Below are 19,414 nucleotides of genomic sequence, written 5' to 3'. Positions count from 1 at the left end.
ACAGTCCGTCGTTTGGCCAGTCGTTGATTGCACTATCAACTACGCAACTTACTGCAAAGTCTAGCGGTGAATTTACCAATTCACCCAACATCCAAATAAGACATTTAAACATCTATATAAGTCCTAAATACCTAGATGAATTCATTCTTCATAAATCAAATCCCAAATTCTCTATGAAATTCTCTAGAACTCCATTGAAGCGAAAACTCAAGGTAGAGCTTGGATTGGAGAATTTAGTGGTGATTATTCATAAATTTCGTGGATTAACATCATTGAATTATGGTTTTTGATCCTTCAAACTCAACTAATCAAAGAGCCCACAATCCAAAGAGATTTCTAAAGTTTTCTAAATATGAACTTGTCCAATTTTATGATCTATCAATGGGTTCTTGCAATAAATGTTTTTAATTATTATATATTGATTACATTGATTTTAAATAGATGATTTTAACTCAATTAAACTAAGTCCCATGTTATTCATGAACCCTAGATTTTTACTATTTTATGGTGACTTGATATTGATTTAATGCTTATGAATTCTAGAGTACTTTTTTATGGGTTACTTAATGATGTAATAATTGTAATCAATTGATGTATAGTCTATCATATATTGATAAATATATGTTAAATTGACCTAGATTCATTGAGTATTATTGTTTTTGTATTGAATTCATGATCATGGTCATGAGTAAGGGCCTACTGGTATTGAATTGATGGTTTAGCTAAGTATTGAAGTTGAGAGAATGGATTGGAGGTAATATTCTGTAATTATACTTATTTAATATAATATATCTCCTAAAATATTTTTTTATTTGTATGGTCTACATATGGTGGCAGTGTTATGTGAATGATGTGGCCTTTTCGGCGTCTTATGTATTTGGATGATCATGGCCTGGTCGGCACTACTTGAAGTATTATAATGATTTTAGTATTTGAATATGTGAAGTATGATCATACCTAACTACATGTTAAGTAATGTGAAAGTATGTGATTATTCTATTGAAGTTATTAGGTGATAATGTTAAACTATTACTATGTCCTTATTGTGTAATCTTAGAGTTGATGTATGACTTATCCTACAAAGCTATATTAGTCTATTGTGGTTATATTAATAGTGTTATAGTAGTGTATAGGATGATTTATAGATGATAATGGCTATTCGTATGTGCTTCTATAATGATATTCTATACGTGATAAAGTGAAGTATTGGTGTGACTTCTGTTCTAAACTTGTGTCCCTTACTTGATAGAGTATGAAAGTGAATATGACATGTCTTGACTTAGGATAATAAATCGTCTTACTCTTATATGTATGAATGATATGAGTCCTTGAATTCTTCTAAGAAGGTCCTTTTTATGAAACCTTGAAACTAGTTGTATGGTTATGAACCTTGAAGTAGAAAGTCGTAATGGTATTGTTTCATGTAATGAATGGTGGAATTAATGTTAGTTGGCTGGAACGACATCATGTCATTCTTAGGAAAGTCATTAAGCTATCTTCATATCCATTGTAAGGCAGGCCTAGGGAACCTCCTAGGTAGGATGAAAGTGATTGAGTTATGAACTAGATATGAAACCTCTTCATGTGATCCTTAATGTAAATTACTCTAGTTTGACAAAGGCTAGAACCCAATTAGTATGGTAAGGGATGTATCTCTAGTGAAGCATAAGACTAGAGTGCAAAGTACGCCCCTCATACTCCTTAACCATGTTCCTACATGGGATGTGTCCAAGTTCTACTATTGGAAAGTTGAACACCCTACATCGGAGTAGGTTACAACTCTAGATTCCATTATTTGCTACCATGGTCTATGTCGATTATTGCTTATTCTAATCTTATGGGATACCTACTAGTATTTGAGAAATCTATGAAATTTAGGTGGTGGTATGGGATGCTACCTAAACATTTAACCCTTAGGATTTAAATATGTTAGTGAGAGCCCCTACGCCTTCCCCAAGACCATAACTTGAATGTCCTTTATGTGATGAATGTCTCTTAATTATCAAATGAAATAATGACTTATGTAAAAAGCATGAAAATGAATGAGTACCTTATCTAGAGTGACATTAAGGATTTCCTAGTTAAAATGTGAAGGGGGAATAAGGGATAATCTCTTAATGTCTTATCTAGCGAAGTCTTGAGAATGACTCTAGTACGGGATGTTGGTTGATACTTTAAGCATGATCTAAACTAAGAAAGTCTTAAGGATTATTGAGGTAGACTTGAAGAGGTTTTATGGGCGTTCTCTTGTTGGAGTACTTAAGTAAGTCTTTTGTAGCCTTAGTAAGGACAACATCATATTATACATGTTACGTTTTTTGGTGTATTGTGATGTTTGTGTCTCATTAGATGTAGTATTGAGGATCATTTAGGCATGCTTAGAGAGGGTGTATCGGCATTTTTTTATATACTAAAATGAGTCTTAGGATATATTTTAGTATGGAATTATTTGTTAGAACGTGTCTAATGTGAAGTTGAGAAGCATCACTGTGAAAGTGAAGGAATTCAAAGTAACAGTGAATAAGCTCATTGTTAGGTTTCACTTAAAAATGTGATAAATTATCAATGTGATTTGTTATGTTTTTCTAAGGTTCTAAATGTTGTTCCTATGCTATTATTATGATAATTAAATTCAAAGATAAATACTTCTGATAAATGTCCATTTTCATGATTTTTAAGCATATTGCCGCACGTAGTACATGTGTTTGTACAAATTCCATATATCTTTCTATCTCTATAGTGGTTAGTAGCTAAAAAGCATCAGGAATCATGGCTTGGATCATAGCAATCATTTAAGTGAAACTGAAGTATGTCCTCTCTTTCTTCGAGGGCATAGTTATATTAGATTTCATTAATAATGAAGTATTGTAATATACTAAGTATTTTTGTATTTTGATGTATGGTCCGTATCCCAAGTATACTTGTGTGTATGCTTTGATGAGATTGAGACTTAGTATTTCCTATGATTTCTAATGAAGGATATTATTAAAGATATTCTATTGTTTTGTGAAAAGTTTTAATTCAACACTATTTTGTATTATGTATATATGCGATGAACCATACGAAAGGGTTGTACTATACCTTCGAGGGGTCAAGCACGCAGGTTGTGACCTATGAATTCCCGAACATCTAAGGTATACATGTGGGTCGTGACACCTTGTCTAACCGGCATCTCATCCTTCTATTTATCATACTAAACATGAGCAACATCTTTGAGTTTGTAGCCGACTAGTTCCCCCTATTCTTGAGATGACACACTCATAGCATCAAAAACAATAAACACTTCATCGATGAACCCTTGTGGGTCCTCCTCTACATTAGAACCATATAAAGTACGGGCTTCATCCTTGTGAAATCCTTAATCCTTGAAAAAGTGGTGTTAGCATTGGGATTCACATGCACACTTGAATCCTTTGAAAACTTGAGTATCCAACACTTGAGTGAAGATGTGAATAGAAGACCATATCACAAGTTTATACATAGCCCCTTCTTCAATATGAATTTGAGGGTTTTCAGGAGCTTTAAGGGGAACAGCCTCATTTTAATTCTCCTCCTCAGCCCTTTGAGCATTGTTCCTCCTTGTATTCAATGCGTATAAACACAATAGCAGAATAATAAAAAAGGACTACATAGAGTTAAGACTCTTAGGCACGACTAAGAAATAACAACAGAGTAAAGGTTCCTTACAATGACATAGTATCTCATTCATAAGTGTGGCACATTTCAAAATTGTGAATAAAACCCTACATAGACGTGGTTTAGTGAGATATCAATCCTAAGATTACTCAATATGATGCTTTGATACCCAGTTTGTAATGGTCCAAAATACCCCTAGTCGTTTTTGGTGCAATTGTCCTCGATGAGGACTAAGACTAGACATTAGCATACATCATAGCGCATCATAAGTAAAATATGCGGAAAATTTAAATCCTTACGTAGTGAAGTGTGCTTTGACTTCTCGCTTACTATATATATGGAGTTAACATAGAGTCCTCGCATATGAAGTTTACATAGACTTCTCTTTTAGCATAAGTAAAACATATACGAGTCTAATGATTCATCTTACATATAAAACATCAATAAGAGTACAAACTTTTGGAAATATCCAATTCAAGAAAAATACGCTACTATAGGCTTAAATAATTGTCTCAATGATAAAGGAAAGAATAAATGTCTCTAAACATAAGAAATATCATAGCTAGAGTGGAACATGACAACATCCCCGGACATCAGGACAGACCAATGAGTTGGGAAAATATCCAAGTCTTCCTTTAAAATTTCCCTGAACTCCTAAACAGAGTGATCTAAAAATTTGTGGGGAAAAGGCAGAAATATAGGTTAGTACATAACACATTTTAAGTATGCCTTCAATGCCAAAATATCATCAATGCATCAGAAAAGGACAATTTAGTCGAACTATACGTTCTATAAAATTAACTAAACATTAACATATAGTAATCATAGTAAGTCAATACGACATAATAACAAACCAACATGTAGACCACCAGAGTAATACTTTAGCAATGCCAAAGCAGGAATCCCATAACCCTATCCAAAGTTAAGTATTACATTGATGTACTGTGGATTTATGATACTTCCAATGCTTTTTCCATACGTTTAGTGTATGTCTAAGGCTTTTTTGTACTATTTTAATGTGTTTTTCTCTATGTTTGAAGGAAAACTATCCAGAACTAAAATGCTGAAAAATGTGCTTAAATCTGCAGAACTGATGACCTACGGAGCCACCGACGGTCTGTATCAAGTGTGGGACTACTTAAGGAGTAACAGTTTATCAATACACTGACGGAGCGTCATTGCTAACCGTCGGTGGTAAGAGAAAGTAGTCCAAGTACCCGGCTTTAAAAAACTACTAAGTATGGAGTAAAGAGGCTATCGATAGACCGTATTTCCACTAACAGGCCGTGCTATTGTTTTTTTGATTGTAATAGAAAGTGTTGAAAAGTGGAAGCTGAAGAAGATTTGAAGTATGGACCGACGGAAGTTGTCAAAGGTCCTTCGTTCCATCGACTGACAGTCAGTAGGGTCATTGACGGTAGATGAATTTTTGATAGATTTTTTTTTACTTAAATTGAACTCCTTTTTATTTTAGGTCATTATTATTATAAAGAGGACTAAAAACCTCGGTTTTTTGTTAGACTTTTTACTAATTTCCAGATTTGTGTTATTGGAAGTTAATCTTTTGTTTTTGGTAAACACTTTAATTTTCCGGAATCGTTTCTTACAATATCTTAGTGAATTCAAGTGATATATCTTCATTTTCATCAAACATGCTAAAGTAAGCACATGATTTCTTGTTTAACAATTACGAATTGTGTAATTCTTAGCATGGATAACTAAATCCACAACTAGGGTTGTGGGAACCATGGTTAATTTACAAGGTAAAACTAGCTAAATAACAATTATTGTATAGGGTCTTGCATGTAGTTATAATGCTTTCATTTAGAAGTACTTTTAATGAGAGCACACGTTACAACATTCCCTATTTCTACTTGCTTGACCAAGGATGCGGTTGATAGGAAAAATATTATCAACATAGAATTTAGTATACACTATCGAATAGGCTAGATTCAGTTTGTGCAAAGTAGTAACCTACGCATATATTGAATATGATGCTTAATATGAGGTAAAGGTAAGGTTTAGTAAAGTCGACACATAGCTAGACCAATGCACGGAGTGAAATTCTGTAGTTGTTGGACAATGGAATTAGGGATACATAACTTATCACTTTTCATGCAAGATACAACGAAAGAATTGTTTTAGCCTGGATTAAAATTTTATGAACCTGTGGGGAACACTTACACCCTTGTTTCTCTCATCTCTTTATAAACACTAATGTTATAAACTTTTTATTTGTCTTATTTAGAAAAAAATGAAACATTTTTGTTACACAAAACCCCTTATTCAATTAATTATTTTCGTAAAAGACTTGAATAAATAGACGTTATCATAGATTGAAGTTATGTGTAAACAATTTTCCTCGTGGGATCGACCACAACCTAATAATTGGGTTCTTTAGGTGATATGACCGCTTATACTTCTTTATGGAATTATAATTTGAGTGTATAAAATTTTGGCGCTGCTTTCGAGGAAAGTGTCTTTTAGATTAACTTCATATAAATTAGCGAATTTTAGTAAAAAATTTAAATATTTTACTTTTTCATTTTGTTTTTTTTTGTCTCTCGTAGGTCTAGCTTTCATGTATGCTAAGTACCCGAATTCCACGAGAACCAATACTTTTACATGATCCTGAACTAAATCGTATACTTCAGATAATGAATATTAAAAATAATCCTTCTTAAATCGATGAAGAGATCAATCGTCAACCTCCTCTGCCGGTTAATGCTCATAACGTAGTGATAGTGGATAACCCTTGTGAGGGCACTATAAGGAGGAAACCTCTTGCCCCACGCCCTTAAGAATACAGTAGGGGAAATGTTAACATCACTTACTCAGGTGGGCCACTTGTCCCACCTCCTCTACCATATATTAATACTTTCATGTTAAATAATAGCTTAATGTAAATTCTCACTGCTAGAGGATTGTTTTACGGGCTACCATTTGAGGATCCACATGCTTACATAACCAAACATAGGCCGTTGTGTAAGAGTTGTGTAGGGAGACATGACTTTGACATGGATGTCATTAGTTTACGGGTGTTCCCTCTCTCAATGACAGGAGATGTTGCTATATGGTTTACTTAGCTTCCTTATAACTCGATTTATACACAGAACCAATTAAGGGAAGTGTTCTTAGCATGTTACTATCCGGTGTCTAAGATGCTTAACAACAAATATAGGGTGAAGAACTTTGTGGCTTTACCAGGGGAGTTAGTAAGCAGTTCTTGGGATAGGTTCACCTCATTCTTAAGAAGTGTCCCAAACCAACAAATTGATGATGAATCACTAAAGAGTACTTCTATCAGAAACAATATGATAATAATAATAATAAAGCAGTACTTGATACAATTGCAGGTGTTTCTTATGTGGAGTGTACTTATGCAATGATCATTGAGAAATTAGAGAAAATCTCCCATAATAATAAAGCTTGGAGCATGAGGAAGTCCTATATTGGGAGAAACACTTTCACAGTGAAAGCTTCACACAACCCAGCCGCCGATGAGATTTTTGAGGAGATTACTCGAATGAGAACTGATCTTGGGTTGGTGTAAAAACATGTTACCGGGGTGAAGAAAAGGTAAATGCGGTCGACTATTTGGCTAAACTACCACCACCGGTTGATGAGTACTACTATGGAGAAGATTCTTATGTAGTGAATGAGCAGATGGGGGGTTTTCAGCCGAACGCCCAAGACTCCAATTCGGAGAATTGGCGCCAAGATCATGAAAATAAAAGTCGCAACTATGGGAATTACAACCGAGAGGGTCATTATGTTTGAGATGACAAATACAATTGCGACAACAACTTAAATCAGGGTAACTACTACAACAGAAGTGATCGGAGTAGGCCCTATGTTCCACCTCATAATGGGAAGTTGCTTCTTGGGATGGTGGAGGTAGTATGGAGCGAGTTGAGGATATGTTGAAGAAGATGATGATGAGGTTTGATGCTAGTTGTGCGTACACCAAATAGTTGAGAGGTGATTTAGTGAATATTGTGAAAAAGGTGGATGCACATGCAAGCATAATTAAGCACCTTGAGTTGAAAATCGCCCAAATGTATTCTACTGTGAACCCACGCCAACCACATACTCTTTCTAGCAATACCATCAAAAATCCAAAATATAATGGACATTGTATGGCAGTCACTACTCAAGGGGTTGAGCAAACCAATGACCCACCTATGTCATAGAATATGAGATGAGAGGAGATGATGTGGTAGATGAAGTTAGTGGTGAGTTGGTTGACAAATCAAGGAAAGAAGATGAGATACCCCAAAAGGTGACTCCCATAACTAGATCACCATATCCATTTTTGTGAAAAAGACCAATGATGGTAAATATCAGTGTTCTATTACTATGTTGAAACAACTTCCCATCAATGTCCCTTTGATGTAAGTTCTTGAAAAAATGCCCAGTTACGTAAAGTTCATGAAAGATATGCTCACTGAGAAGAGATCGGTTAGTTTTGAGGATGATGATCAGATGCAACAATGTAGTGCTCTTTATACAAGGTCTCTTGTGCAAAACAAAGAACTTAAATATTATGCGATGTTATGGAATGTAAGTTTGATCAGGGTGCTTTCACTATTTCATGTTCAATCTGGTTGTTACACTTTGCTAAAATATTATGCGATCTTGGGGAAAGCATAAATCCCATGTCTCTCTCTATTTACAAGAACTTGTGTTTTGGTGACCCATAGCCCACTGTGTAGTGAATACCGATGGACAATCAAATGGTGAAGAGGCCTATTGGGATATCCATGATGTCCTATTGAAATCGGTGTCATTTATTTTTTGGACAATTTTGTGATTCTTGATTGCGAGGTTGAAATTGAGGTGCCGTTTATTCTAAGGAGGTCGTTCCTTGCTACTGGTTGTGCCTTAGTTTATATGCAGAAAGGGCAAATAAAGTTTTGGTTGAACAATGAACAAGCAACTTTCAATATTTTTAGATCCATGAGGCAGAGTGGTGAGCTCCAATTGGTTTCTGTGATTTCCTATAAGATTGAGAGTTCATCTGAGGTACAAATAGAACATCGTTTTGGGGTCTAGGGACTAGCGACAGTGATCATGAATTTTGAGAGTGATTGCATCTAAGAGTATGGGTCATTGGTTACGACACATGATTGAGGTAATGTTTGGTTCAAACAAAATAAATTGAATTTAGATATGAAACATCGCAAATCTCCACCCATGAAACCATCTATTAAGGATGCCTTGAAATTGGAGCTTAAGGTTCTACCACCTCTTGTGACGTATGTTTTCTTGGGGAAAAGTGACACTTTGCCGCTAATTATTGCATCAGATTTGAATATTCAACAAGTAGAGTGTTTGGTTGAAGTGTTGAAGAGGTTCAAGAGAGCTATTAGGTGGACTATTGTTGATATTATTAGGATCCCTCACGGTATTTGTTCACATAAATCTAACTCATGTCCAATCATAAGCCTAGTATTGAGCACAAGAGACATTTTAATCCACCTATGCAAGAGGTAGTGAAAAAGGAAATTAATAAGTTGTTGCATGCGGGAGTCATATATCCGATTGCCGATAGTAGTTGGGTATGCCCTGTTCAGTGTGTGCCAAAGAAAGGGGAGTCATATATCCGATTGCCAATAGTACAATTTTCCTATACCCTTCATGGATCAGATATTAGATAGGCTTGCAGGAAAGGGGTGGTATTGATTTCTTAATGGTTATTCGGGTTACAACCAAATCCTTATTGCACCGGAAGATCTAGAGAAAACAAGTTTTACTTGTCCTTATGGAACTTTCGTATTCAAGAGGATGCCCTTCGGTTTGTGTAATGTACCGACTACTTTTCAGAGATTTATGATGTCTATATTCTCCGATATGGGGGAGGAAACAATTGAGGTATTTATGGATGATTTTTCTATTGTTGGTGACTCGTTTGATCATTGTTTGAATCACTTGTCAAAAGTTCTAAAAAGATGTGAAGAATGTAACCTTGTGCAAAAATGGAAAAATATCATTTTATGTTGAAAGAGTGTATTGTATTGGTCTATCGCATCTCAGAGAATGGTATAGAGGTTGATCGAGCCAACGTCGAGGTGGTAAAGAGATTTCCTCCACCCATATCTGTAAAAGGTGTGAGGAGTTTCCTTGGGCATGCGGGTTTCTACTGGATGTTCATCAAGGATTTTTCAAAATTTGCACATCATCTGTGCAAGTTACTTGAGAAAGGGTGTAAATTTTATTTTGATGAATCTTGTGTGAAAACATTTGGAGAGTTAAAGGAGAAGTTGGTGTCTGCCCCAATTATAGTTTCTCCACATTAAAGTAAATAATTTGAGGTTATGTGTAATGCTAGTGGGATTGCTCTTTGTGTAGTATTGGGACAAAGAAGGGATAAAATCCTTCACCACATTTATTATTCCAGTAAGGCTCTTAATGAAGCTCAAAAGAATGATATTGTGACTGAACAAGAGCAACTTGCGATGGTATTTGCCTTAGAAGAATTCCGCTCATATTTGCTTGGAATGTAAGTTATTGCATACTGATTATTTTGCCTTGAGATATTTGAATGCAAAGAAGGATGAGAAACCAAGGTTTATTAGATGGGTATTACTGTTGCACTGTTTGACTTTGAAGTGGTAGACATAAAAGGGACCGAAAATCAAGCTTTCGATCACTTGGACAGATTAGGGGATGAAGTTATGCGAGAATTAGGTGAAAAGTCTAAAATTGATGCTAGTTTTCTTGATGAGCATGTATTGGCCGTTTCTCAAGACTTGCTTCCATGGTTTGCCGATTTTGTAAATTACAAGGCTAAATATATTGTCCCATTGGACTTATCAACTCATGAAAGGAAAAAGTTCATTCATGATTTTAAAAAGTTCTTTTTGGATGAGCAATATTTATATAGGAGTTGTGCTGATGGTCTTAATCACCGGTGTGTGCTGGAAGTTGAGATGTTGAGTTCGTTGGAGGCATGTCACTCACCGCCTGTGGGTGGGCATCAAAGTGCTATCTGCACAGCCCATAAAATCTTGCAATGTGGACACTATTGGCCAACCATCAACCAAGATGCTCATGAGTTCACCAAGGCATCTGATAGGTTTCAAAGAGAGAGACGTATTTCTAGAAGGAAAGAACTCATTTAAATCCCATTTTTGTAAATGAGTTGTTTGATGTGTGGGGCATTGACTTTATGGTCCCTTTCGTGAGTTCTCATGGGATGAAGTACTTTCTGATGGCGATTGACTTTATGTCAAAATGGGTGGATGCCATAACATTTTCAAATAATGAAGGAAAGAGTGTCACCCCGTTCTTAAAAAAGAACATATTTTATAGATTTGGCATCCCAAGGGTCGTTATTAGTGATGGGGGATCCCACTTTTTCAACAAGTTGTTCAAAGGGTTATTAGAAAATATGGGGTTCGCCACAATGTGGACGCTTCTTACCTTCCTCATACTAGTGGGCAATTTAAGGTCTCAAATAGAGAAATTAAGCAGATTCTAGCGAAAAGGGTTAATGCGAGTAGAACAGATTTGTCAAGGAGGCTTGATATGCTTTTTGGGACTACAAGATAGCATACAAGATTCCCATATGTATGTCTCCAGACAAACTTGTATATTGGAAGGCTTGTCACTTGCCGATTGATTTAGAGCATAAGACCATGTGGGCAATGAAGAAACTGAAGATGGATTGGAATGAAGTAGCGAAGCAGATTTTTAATGGTTAAATGAGCTAAATGAATTTCGCTTAAAGACATATGAAAGTTTTGACCTCTACAAAGAAAAGATGAAGAAGTACCATGACCACAAGATTGAGAAGCGTGACTTTGTGGTTGGGGATTTGGTGCTTTTAATCAACTTTAGGTTGCGCTTGTTTCCGGGCAAATTCAACTCTAAATGGACGGTTCCATATGTGATCACTCTAGTCTTGCCTCATGGTGCGGTTGAGTGGAGAACAAAGCGGTGTGTAATGTACAATTTGAATTGACAAAGAATCAAAATATACCTAGGGCTTGCAAAAAATGTGAATAAAGTGGTTGATGCATGCCATCTTGATAATGGATGAGTAATCGAGAATCCTGTGTTATGTCGCGACATTAAATCAAGCATTGATTGGGAGGTAACACAACATGTATCTGCTAGCCAACAATATGTTTCAATTGATTTTCAAGGAGTAGTGCATTATTTCGGTTGTTACTTAATATCATGTATGCATTTTCTCTAACTTTCTTTTAGAAGTGTTTGCTAGAGAATAGACTAGGGTTCGTGTATAAAAGTTTCCAAAAAAAAAAGATTATCTTATTGGGTGTTCAATGTGCAGGAACCAAATCACCACAAATCTGCTTAAATTGGTCTGGTGCACGACTGACAAACTGATAGATCATCGTCCCATGGACGGACCGTCAGTTGCATCTATGGATCGCAGGTATGATTTCTAATTTTTCCTACGTTTTGGCACAGTCGAAGCAATAGTGAACTGATTGTCGATAGACCGAGGAGTCATCGATGGGGAATCGTTAGTTCCCCAGACCCAATTACCCGACCCAACCTGACTGAATATATATTTAATTTTAAAACTTTTCAGTTAACCCACCCTTTCAAATCCCCATTCAAACCGTTTCCCTCCCCATTTTCCTTAAACTCGTCAACTTACTCACCCATTCACTCACCCTTTAACACTCTAATTTCACTCATCCCCAAATCCCCATCAATCCCATATCTTTTCTCTCCAAAATTCCCATCTTCTTCAGTCTTCATTCCGATCGGTGTTCAAAGTTTTTCTTGGTGTGCTCTTGTATTAAAATTCATCTCCCCATTCACTCCACTGCAGTACAAAGGTATGTCATTCTGATCTGCTCAATGAATTATTGTTCATTTAGAAGCTAAATTGATATAATACGTATGTGGGTCTTGACTTTGGGACAAAATTGCATTCTTTAATTTGTGAAACTGAGTTCCTAGTCCCCTCGAATAATGGAGAGTGAATGCGTTGGGGGTTTATTGTCAAAAAGTACTGTGTTTTGAGTGTTTTTCTTTCTAACATAGAGTTTGAAGGTCCTTTAGAATCTAGGTTTGAAATTACGATAATCCATGCCCTCTTAATGACGAAATGGTTTTTTAAATGCTAGATGAACTTGATGTATCTTAGTTTGCTTGAACATTATTTTTTGGGGTACAAACCATGGTTTACAAAAAATCTTTCTGACCAACAGTACAAGATCCCGTCTACGGACTGTCGGTCAGTCCACGTACCATCGATGGGGTCCGTCTATAACCACTCCCTATATATTCCTAACTCTTGAATTAAGGACATGGTATATAAATCATCGGCTGATTGACGAACTGTCCTTCACATGCATTGTCTTTAACAGAACCCTGTTTGCTGAGGGTTCCTCAACTATAGTCTATATTCCACCTAAGGGGGTGGTCGACGGTCTGTTGTCTGAACAACGGACCATCCCACAGGTCACTCATCTCTAATAGAAACTTTGATCCTGCTTCTTTAAAAAATTTTGCCAAGTGTTCACCGATGGACCCCACCAATAGACCGTCATTCCATTGATGGACCGTCTATAGTGCCGGTCGGTCAGTTTTGCATTTCCGAACTAGAGTGTGTTTTGTGTTTCCAAGTTTAGTCTTGCTTCTCTTTGGTGTGTCAGAAATTTACATTGAAGCTAATAACTACTTTTTTGCAGTACCAATAGCTCCCACGCATGACCTAGTCTACTCTAAAGGACGTTCAAGTTTGTTGCACCTTCATGTCGGCTGGTGATTGCATCGGACGATGATGATGATTAGAATACGTTCCACAACGCACTCGGACACCAAAATGTGCTCCTAGGACCACTTGGGGAACACCTATGAAGGTGGCTTCTGGCGTAGCTACTGCCTCCCAGTCAAATGAGAAGCGCACACTAACCGACACATCATCTGGGCCTGCCTCTGGTTTAAAGGGAGCGTCTATCTCTAAGGAGGCTTTCGAGTTTGAGGATGGGTCAGCTTCACATGGTTCCACTATTCCTGCTGCACCGGTCCATTCTAACTCGTCTGATGAGGCATACAGTGCGCATTCCACTCAATCACCCTTGATCAACGTCCTTGCATCGGTTGCTGATCAACCTTACCGATGGTGTGTACAAGGACAATACCAGTTTTACAGGGACGCCAAGATGATCAAGATAAAGGGGTCATGAATCATACTATGAAAATAGAGTGGCGAGTTCTTATAGGGATTCTTCACACTGCCCCTGATGTAGATTAACTCCTCACCCGCGATAGGCGAGAGTGGATGTCCATGAGCATTGGACTCTACATTGAGGAAGCCGTGCGAGTGTTCTACGAATATTATGTAGAAAATCTCTAGTCTTTCCTGTATAGGCAGTCTAATCCTTCTAAACAGGCACCATTTGATCATTTTCGAGTCAAAGGTTGTAGTGTAGACATCTTATTACCTACTATTTACTAGTTCATATATAGCGCTGACATAGATGCTACCAAGGAGCTCCTTACCCCCGAGTTTTACTATCGATTGAAGCTTATAAAGGAGGGCTATTTGTAGCGTTATGGTGGCTGAGACAGACCACCAAGAGGTGGATAGGCCTATACATTTCCATGGATTGCGAGGGTGCATATTGGGTGTTGGAGCCTAGAGAGGTCATCAAGAAGGCCAACCTTACATTCACAACAAAATTTATTTGGTATTTGTCCGTCAATGCCTATCCTTAACTATTGAAGTGAACATTGTTACATGGGATAGGATAGTATTGGTAGATTCTTTAGTTGTTGGGTTTGGCGTAGACATTTCGAGACTGTTACTGAAAGTCATTCATTAGAAGGCCTTTAAGGCCACAACTACGTACCCTTTCCCCTACTTGATTTTCATGTTGTGTAGGTCTGTTGGAGTGACCATATGGGATATTGAGATTCTCAATACTCCTATTGGAATAGTTTATATAGGTGTCATCCGGGATGAGGAAAATACGGTGGCACCCCACAAAAGGCCCAGAGTAGAGGTGCAACTGCTAGGTGAGAACTTAGCGGACACGGTAGAGCAAGACGGAGGGCTAAATAGTTACATCAGAGCCTACCAGCACCACCGTGGTGTAGTCTATACCGGGAACAAGCACAATCCTTAGTTCCTCTTGCTGCACTCCATCTAAAGCACTGGTCTTAATTGCTAAGGTCTAGAAGTTAGAGGCCCAGTTGTCCACACAACTGCTCCATATCAAGACTTTGATATAAAAGTGCATTGCTGAGGCAGAGGAGCGGTTTGAGAAAAAGATTGCCCAGCGAAAATAGTGGTAGATTCTGGCAATCCATCATCGCCTTGACGCCGTCGAGTTGAGAGTTCTCGCTAGTCCCGCCATTATATTTACTTGACGACTCTACAGGATGCTCTAGCGAGTCTGAGGGATTACGTGGACGCCATCCTGTATGCATGGGTACCTGAGTCTTAGGCCAAAAATGCACTGCTTGCTGAGGATACGGTGCTTGCTGCACTGTTCAAGACCACCGATGTGCCACCGCATCCATCACCTGAGCATTCCAAGAGCCACCGAACCAGAGAGGACGATGACTCTAGTACTAGGAAGAGAGTACGCACTAAGTTGGAGTCTTGAAAGAGATCCTCGCTGATGGATTAGGAGTCCCAATAGATGATGGCTCAAGAGTTGGGTGCTGGGCCATCTAGCTCTAGGATTGTTGATATTGAGAGAAGCACTTCTGAGGGTGCTATTATTGGTGCGGACACTACTAATGGTGTCCTATTTCTGAGGGAGCGGGTTCCAGCAAACAAGACCTGCCAGCTTGTTGATCGTCGGTGCTATGCGCCTCAAGTTTGCTTCACCTACCACCCTATTTTATATTTCTTATCCATTGGGGAAAATTGCTTCTTTTTTTGTTCGGAGTGGGGTAAATGGAAAGTAAGTGATAGGATAAAGTCTGAGTAGCCCAACTCATGATCTTGTCATGGGGTTTTCTTTCCTGTGTTCATTTCCCCCAAGAGACTTATTATTTTACTATTTAAACGGCATGTTATTACCTTGTACAAAGTATGTGTGAAATATTAAGCATGATGGCTAAAATACAATGATATGCTATCTAAAATGAATGTTTGGATGATTAGAGATAGTGAATATTGAATGTGTTGGCTCTTAGCATCACATAGAGGTATACCATTGCCTAAACCTCGATCTACTGCTCGAACTAGGTGTCCGATAAACTCGTAGGGTGATGAGCTATTATGTGAGTGTGAGGAAAGTTGAATATTCCACCGTTGGTACCTAGCTAGAACTTGCCTGGTTAATCCTCCAAAAAAATTATACTATGTTAAACAATCAGTAGAGGATCATTGGCCCTTAATCAAAATAGTGAATATTTAGCCTAATATAAAGAAATATAGATGAAATTAATCCTTTTTTATCCAAATAATTTGGGCTTACAATGGACCTTCATTTTCTACCCCAACTCATCTTTTATGGGTACAATGTATAGGCCCTTGTCCCTCATTTGACATTTAAACCTCAGCTGAAGCAAAAAGCATAAGTTGAGGGTCGCTAATGCATAAGTAAAACTCATCCTGGCCCTGACCCAACCTTGCATATTTGTCATGAGTTGAGGATTGCTATTATGAGTATTGTCCTGGAAAGAGGGGTTGAAAGGATTATTGAAAGAAGAAAAGAAAAGTGGCTCAATCAAAGTTGAAATCAAGTAAAATATTTGAAAATTTGAAAATAAAAATAAAAGAAGGGTCATTTTGACAAAAGGAAAAAGAAAGGAGAAAATCAAGGCAAAAGATATAAGAATATGAAAAGGAGGTAATAATAAACAATGAAACGGTAGGATGCTTAGCATTTATGTCAAGGAGGGCAACAACTTACTAAAATGCATCCAAATGTACCCTACCTAACCAGAGCCTACGTTCCAAGAAAATAAAGTCCTATCGTCATCTTGAGAGTGTAATATGGTGTACTTAAAGTAGTGAAAATAAGGGAAAGCCTATGGAGACAAGTATCAACTAGGTGTTGTTTTTAATGTGAGGACACTAGTTGCAATATTGGAAGTTGGTACCTTGGTGAGAGACAAAAGAGGAGAGGTGTCGGTGCATAGTGAGTCTGTGTCATGGTTTGATCCACATGAGTGAGCCTAAAAGTGATATCATGCCTAAAAAAATGAAAATTATCGGGATTGATAGCCAGATGATGGTGGAAACTTAAAAGAAGATAATTTTTGTACAAAAGTCTTGTGGTGAGATATAGTGTGTCATTTTAAGACAAACAACGAATTGAAGTTTAGGGTTTTGATGTACCATGGTTTTACGGTATCTCAAATGCTTTTTCCTTAAATTTAGTGTCTGTCTAAGGCCTTTTTGTAAAATTTTTAATGTGTTAAAAACTATCCTGAACTAAAACAATGAAGACTGTGCTAAAATCTTCAGAAGTGATAACCTATGGAGCCACTGACGGTCCGTCGACCCTATGTTGTTCCAAGAGTGATGATCATCGACTGAAGGTCTAAGCAGCTAAAATCAAATTGGGGAAATCTGACGAAGTGTGGGTCTACGGAAGGAGCGACGATCTGTCGATGCAGTGACGGGCCATCATGGCTAACCATCGGTGGTAACAGAAAGTAGTCCAAGTACCCGGCTTAAGAAAACCACTATATATGGAGAAACGGAGGCCATTGATGGACAATAGGTCCACTGACAGACCGTGCTGTTGGGTCGTTGATGGTAACAAAAAGTGTATAAAAGTTAAAGATGAAAAACATTTGAAGTGTGGACCGACATGAGTTGTCGATCGTCCATCGTTCCATTGACGTATTTTCAGTAGGGTCGTCGATGGAAAATGCATTTTGGACACAAAAAATATCCTTAAATAAAACTACTTTTTATTTTAGGAAATTATTATTCTAAATAGGACTTAAAACCTGATTTTGGGGTTATACGCTTTACTATTTCTCCCATTTGTGTTTTTGGAAGTTAAGCTTTGGTTTTTGAGAGACCCTTTAATTTTACGAAATCATTTCTTTCAATATTTTAATGAATTCAAGTGATATTTCTTGGTTTTCTTTAAACTTGTTAAGGTAAGCACATTATTTCTTGTTTAAAAATTATGAATTGTGTCATACTTAGCATGGTTAACTAAATCCACAAGTAGGGTTGTGGGAATCATGTGAAATAACAAGTTAACACTAGATAAATAACAAATTCTATAATAGGGTCTTGGATGTATTGATATTTCTTTCGTTTAGAAGTATTTTTAACGAGTGCATACGTCAGAACTTGTCCTATTTCTACTTGCCAGACCAAGGAGGTAGTTTGTAGGAAAAGAATTATCAACATATATTCATATAAACTATCTAGTAACTTAGCCATAGATTGAATATGATGCTTAATATGAGGTAAAGGTGTGTTTTAGTAAAGTAGATACACGTAGGCAGACCAAGGTACGGAGTGAAATTCTCTAGTTTTTGGACCAATGAATTAGGGATATATAACTTATTACTTTACATGAAAGATACAATGAAAGGATTGTTTTTATCTAGGATAACCGCATTATGAGCCTATGGGGAATACTTATACCCTAGTTTCTCTTATCACTTGATAAACACTAAAATTTATAAACTTTCTATTTGTCTTACTTAGAAATAACTAAAGATTTTTCTTACACAACCCACCCCCCATTCAATTAATTGTTTTCAAAAGCACTTGACTAAATAAGCGTAATCGTAGATTGAAGTTAAGTATTAAATATTTTCCTCGTGGGATCAACCCCTACCTAGTAATTGGGTTCTTTACTTGATACGACCACTTTTACTTCTTTAGGGATTATAATTTGAGTGTATCACACATTAAGCAACCCACTTCATACATAAAACATATTCTCATATTTCATCGTTACATGCTTAACATATCAATAATAGTCATATCTTATCAACATTTTCATTGTCATAATCATTATCATAAAATAACACTACTAGAACTATCCATTAGGATCCCACATTTGCAATGTGCAAGAGAAGTCCCATACCCTCCCTCAGATCATGTGAATCCTTCAAGACAAGCTTTAATATGAGTTTATGTACTTAAAATTTTCATTGAATTTTACATTAGGTTAAGATGTTCAATGACCGACATGAGACCATGTGAGCTACATGGAATACGGTGTTGTATTTCAACACCGAAAAGAGAGGGTTAACACTTGCCTAATGTTTAACCTTTCGTAAATAGCAATCTAGGTGGATCAAGTAAGCGATAGTTTTATGTGGTCACATTATTAATGGTAAAGTATATTGTTTCTAGGAACCTTAAATTACTACTTGGGAGTTCTCATCTCATGAGACATCACATAACTTAGGAATCTGCACTTATTAACATGAGAAAACCTCTGTGGGGGCCCAGACTTACTAAATGTGAGACCCCATCTCATTTACATGCCCTTTCGATGATAAGCACATATTCCTTTATTATAATCATATTTAGTCACGTCATAAGTTCACACTAGCCCTTACTACGACCTTATACAAACATATAAATATAATAGCTCATAGGTAACCACAAGTGTGTACAACCCTTTCCATCTAGAAGCATTAACAAGTGACTAAACCTTTCACTTAACTCCTTATTATACTCATGAAAATATACTTTGTAAAAATCATATCATAACATTCTTACACACTTCATAGTGAATTCACAAGTCTAAGGTTAAGCATGAGGGATACTAGTCATTAACATCATTACAACATATTAGACATACAAGCATTACTATCTGAGTAACTCTTCTTACAAAATTGAACCCAA

At 37.0% G+C, this 19,414-nt stretch overlaps 1 protein-coding gene across 1 annotated transcript; it reads left to right on the top strand.

The window, feature by feature from the left end:
- The first annotated feature begins 10,214 nt into the window (after positions 1 to 10,214).
- LOC138337861 (uncharacterized) lies at positions 10,215 to 10,760 on the top strand. Its single transcript, XM_069288297.1, has one exon. The coding sequence runs from the start codon at positions 10,215 to 10,217 to the stop codon at positions 10,758 to 10,760; it is 546 nt and encodes a 181-aa protein (XP_069144398.1).
- Positions 10,761 to 19,414: the final 8,654 nt, after the last annotated feature.

The sequence above is a fragment of the Solanum lycopersicum genome, chromosome 8 (assembly GCF_036512215.1).
Source record: "Solanum lycopersicum chromosome 8, SLM_r2.1".
Taxonomy (NCBI): domain Eukaryota; kingdom Viridiplantae; phylum Streptophyta; class Magnoliopsida; order Solanales; family Solanaceae; genus Solanum; species Solanum lycopersicum.
The sequence above is the reverse complement of the archived record's forward strand: the minus strand, read 5'-3'. Positions and strand labels throughout refer to the sequence as shown.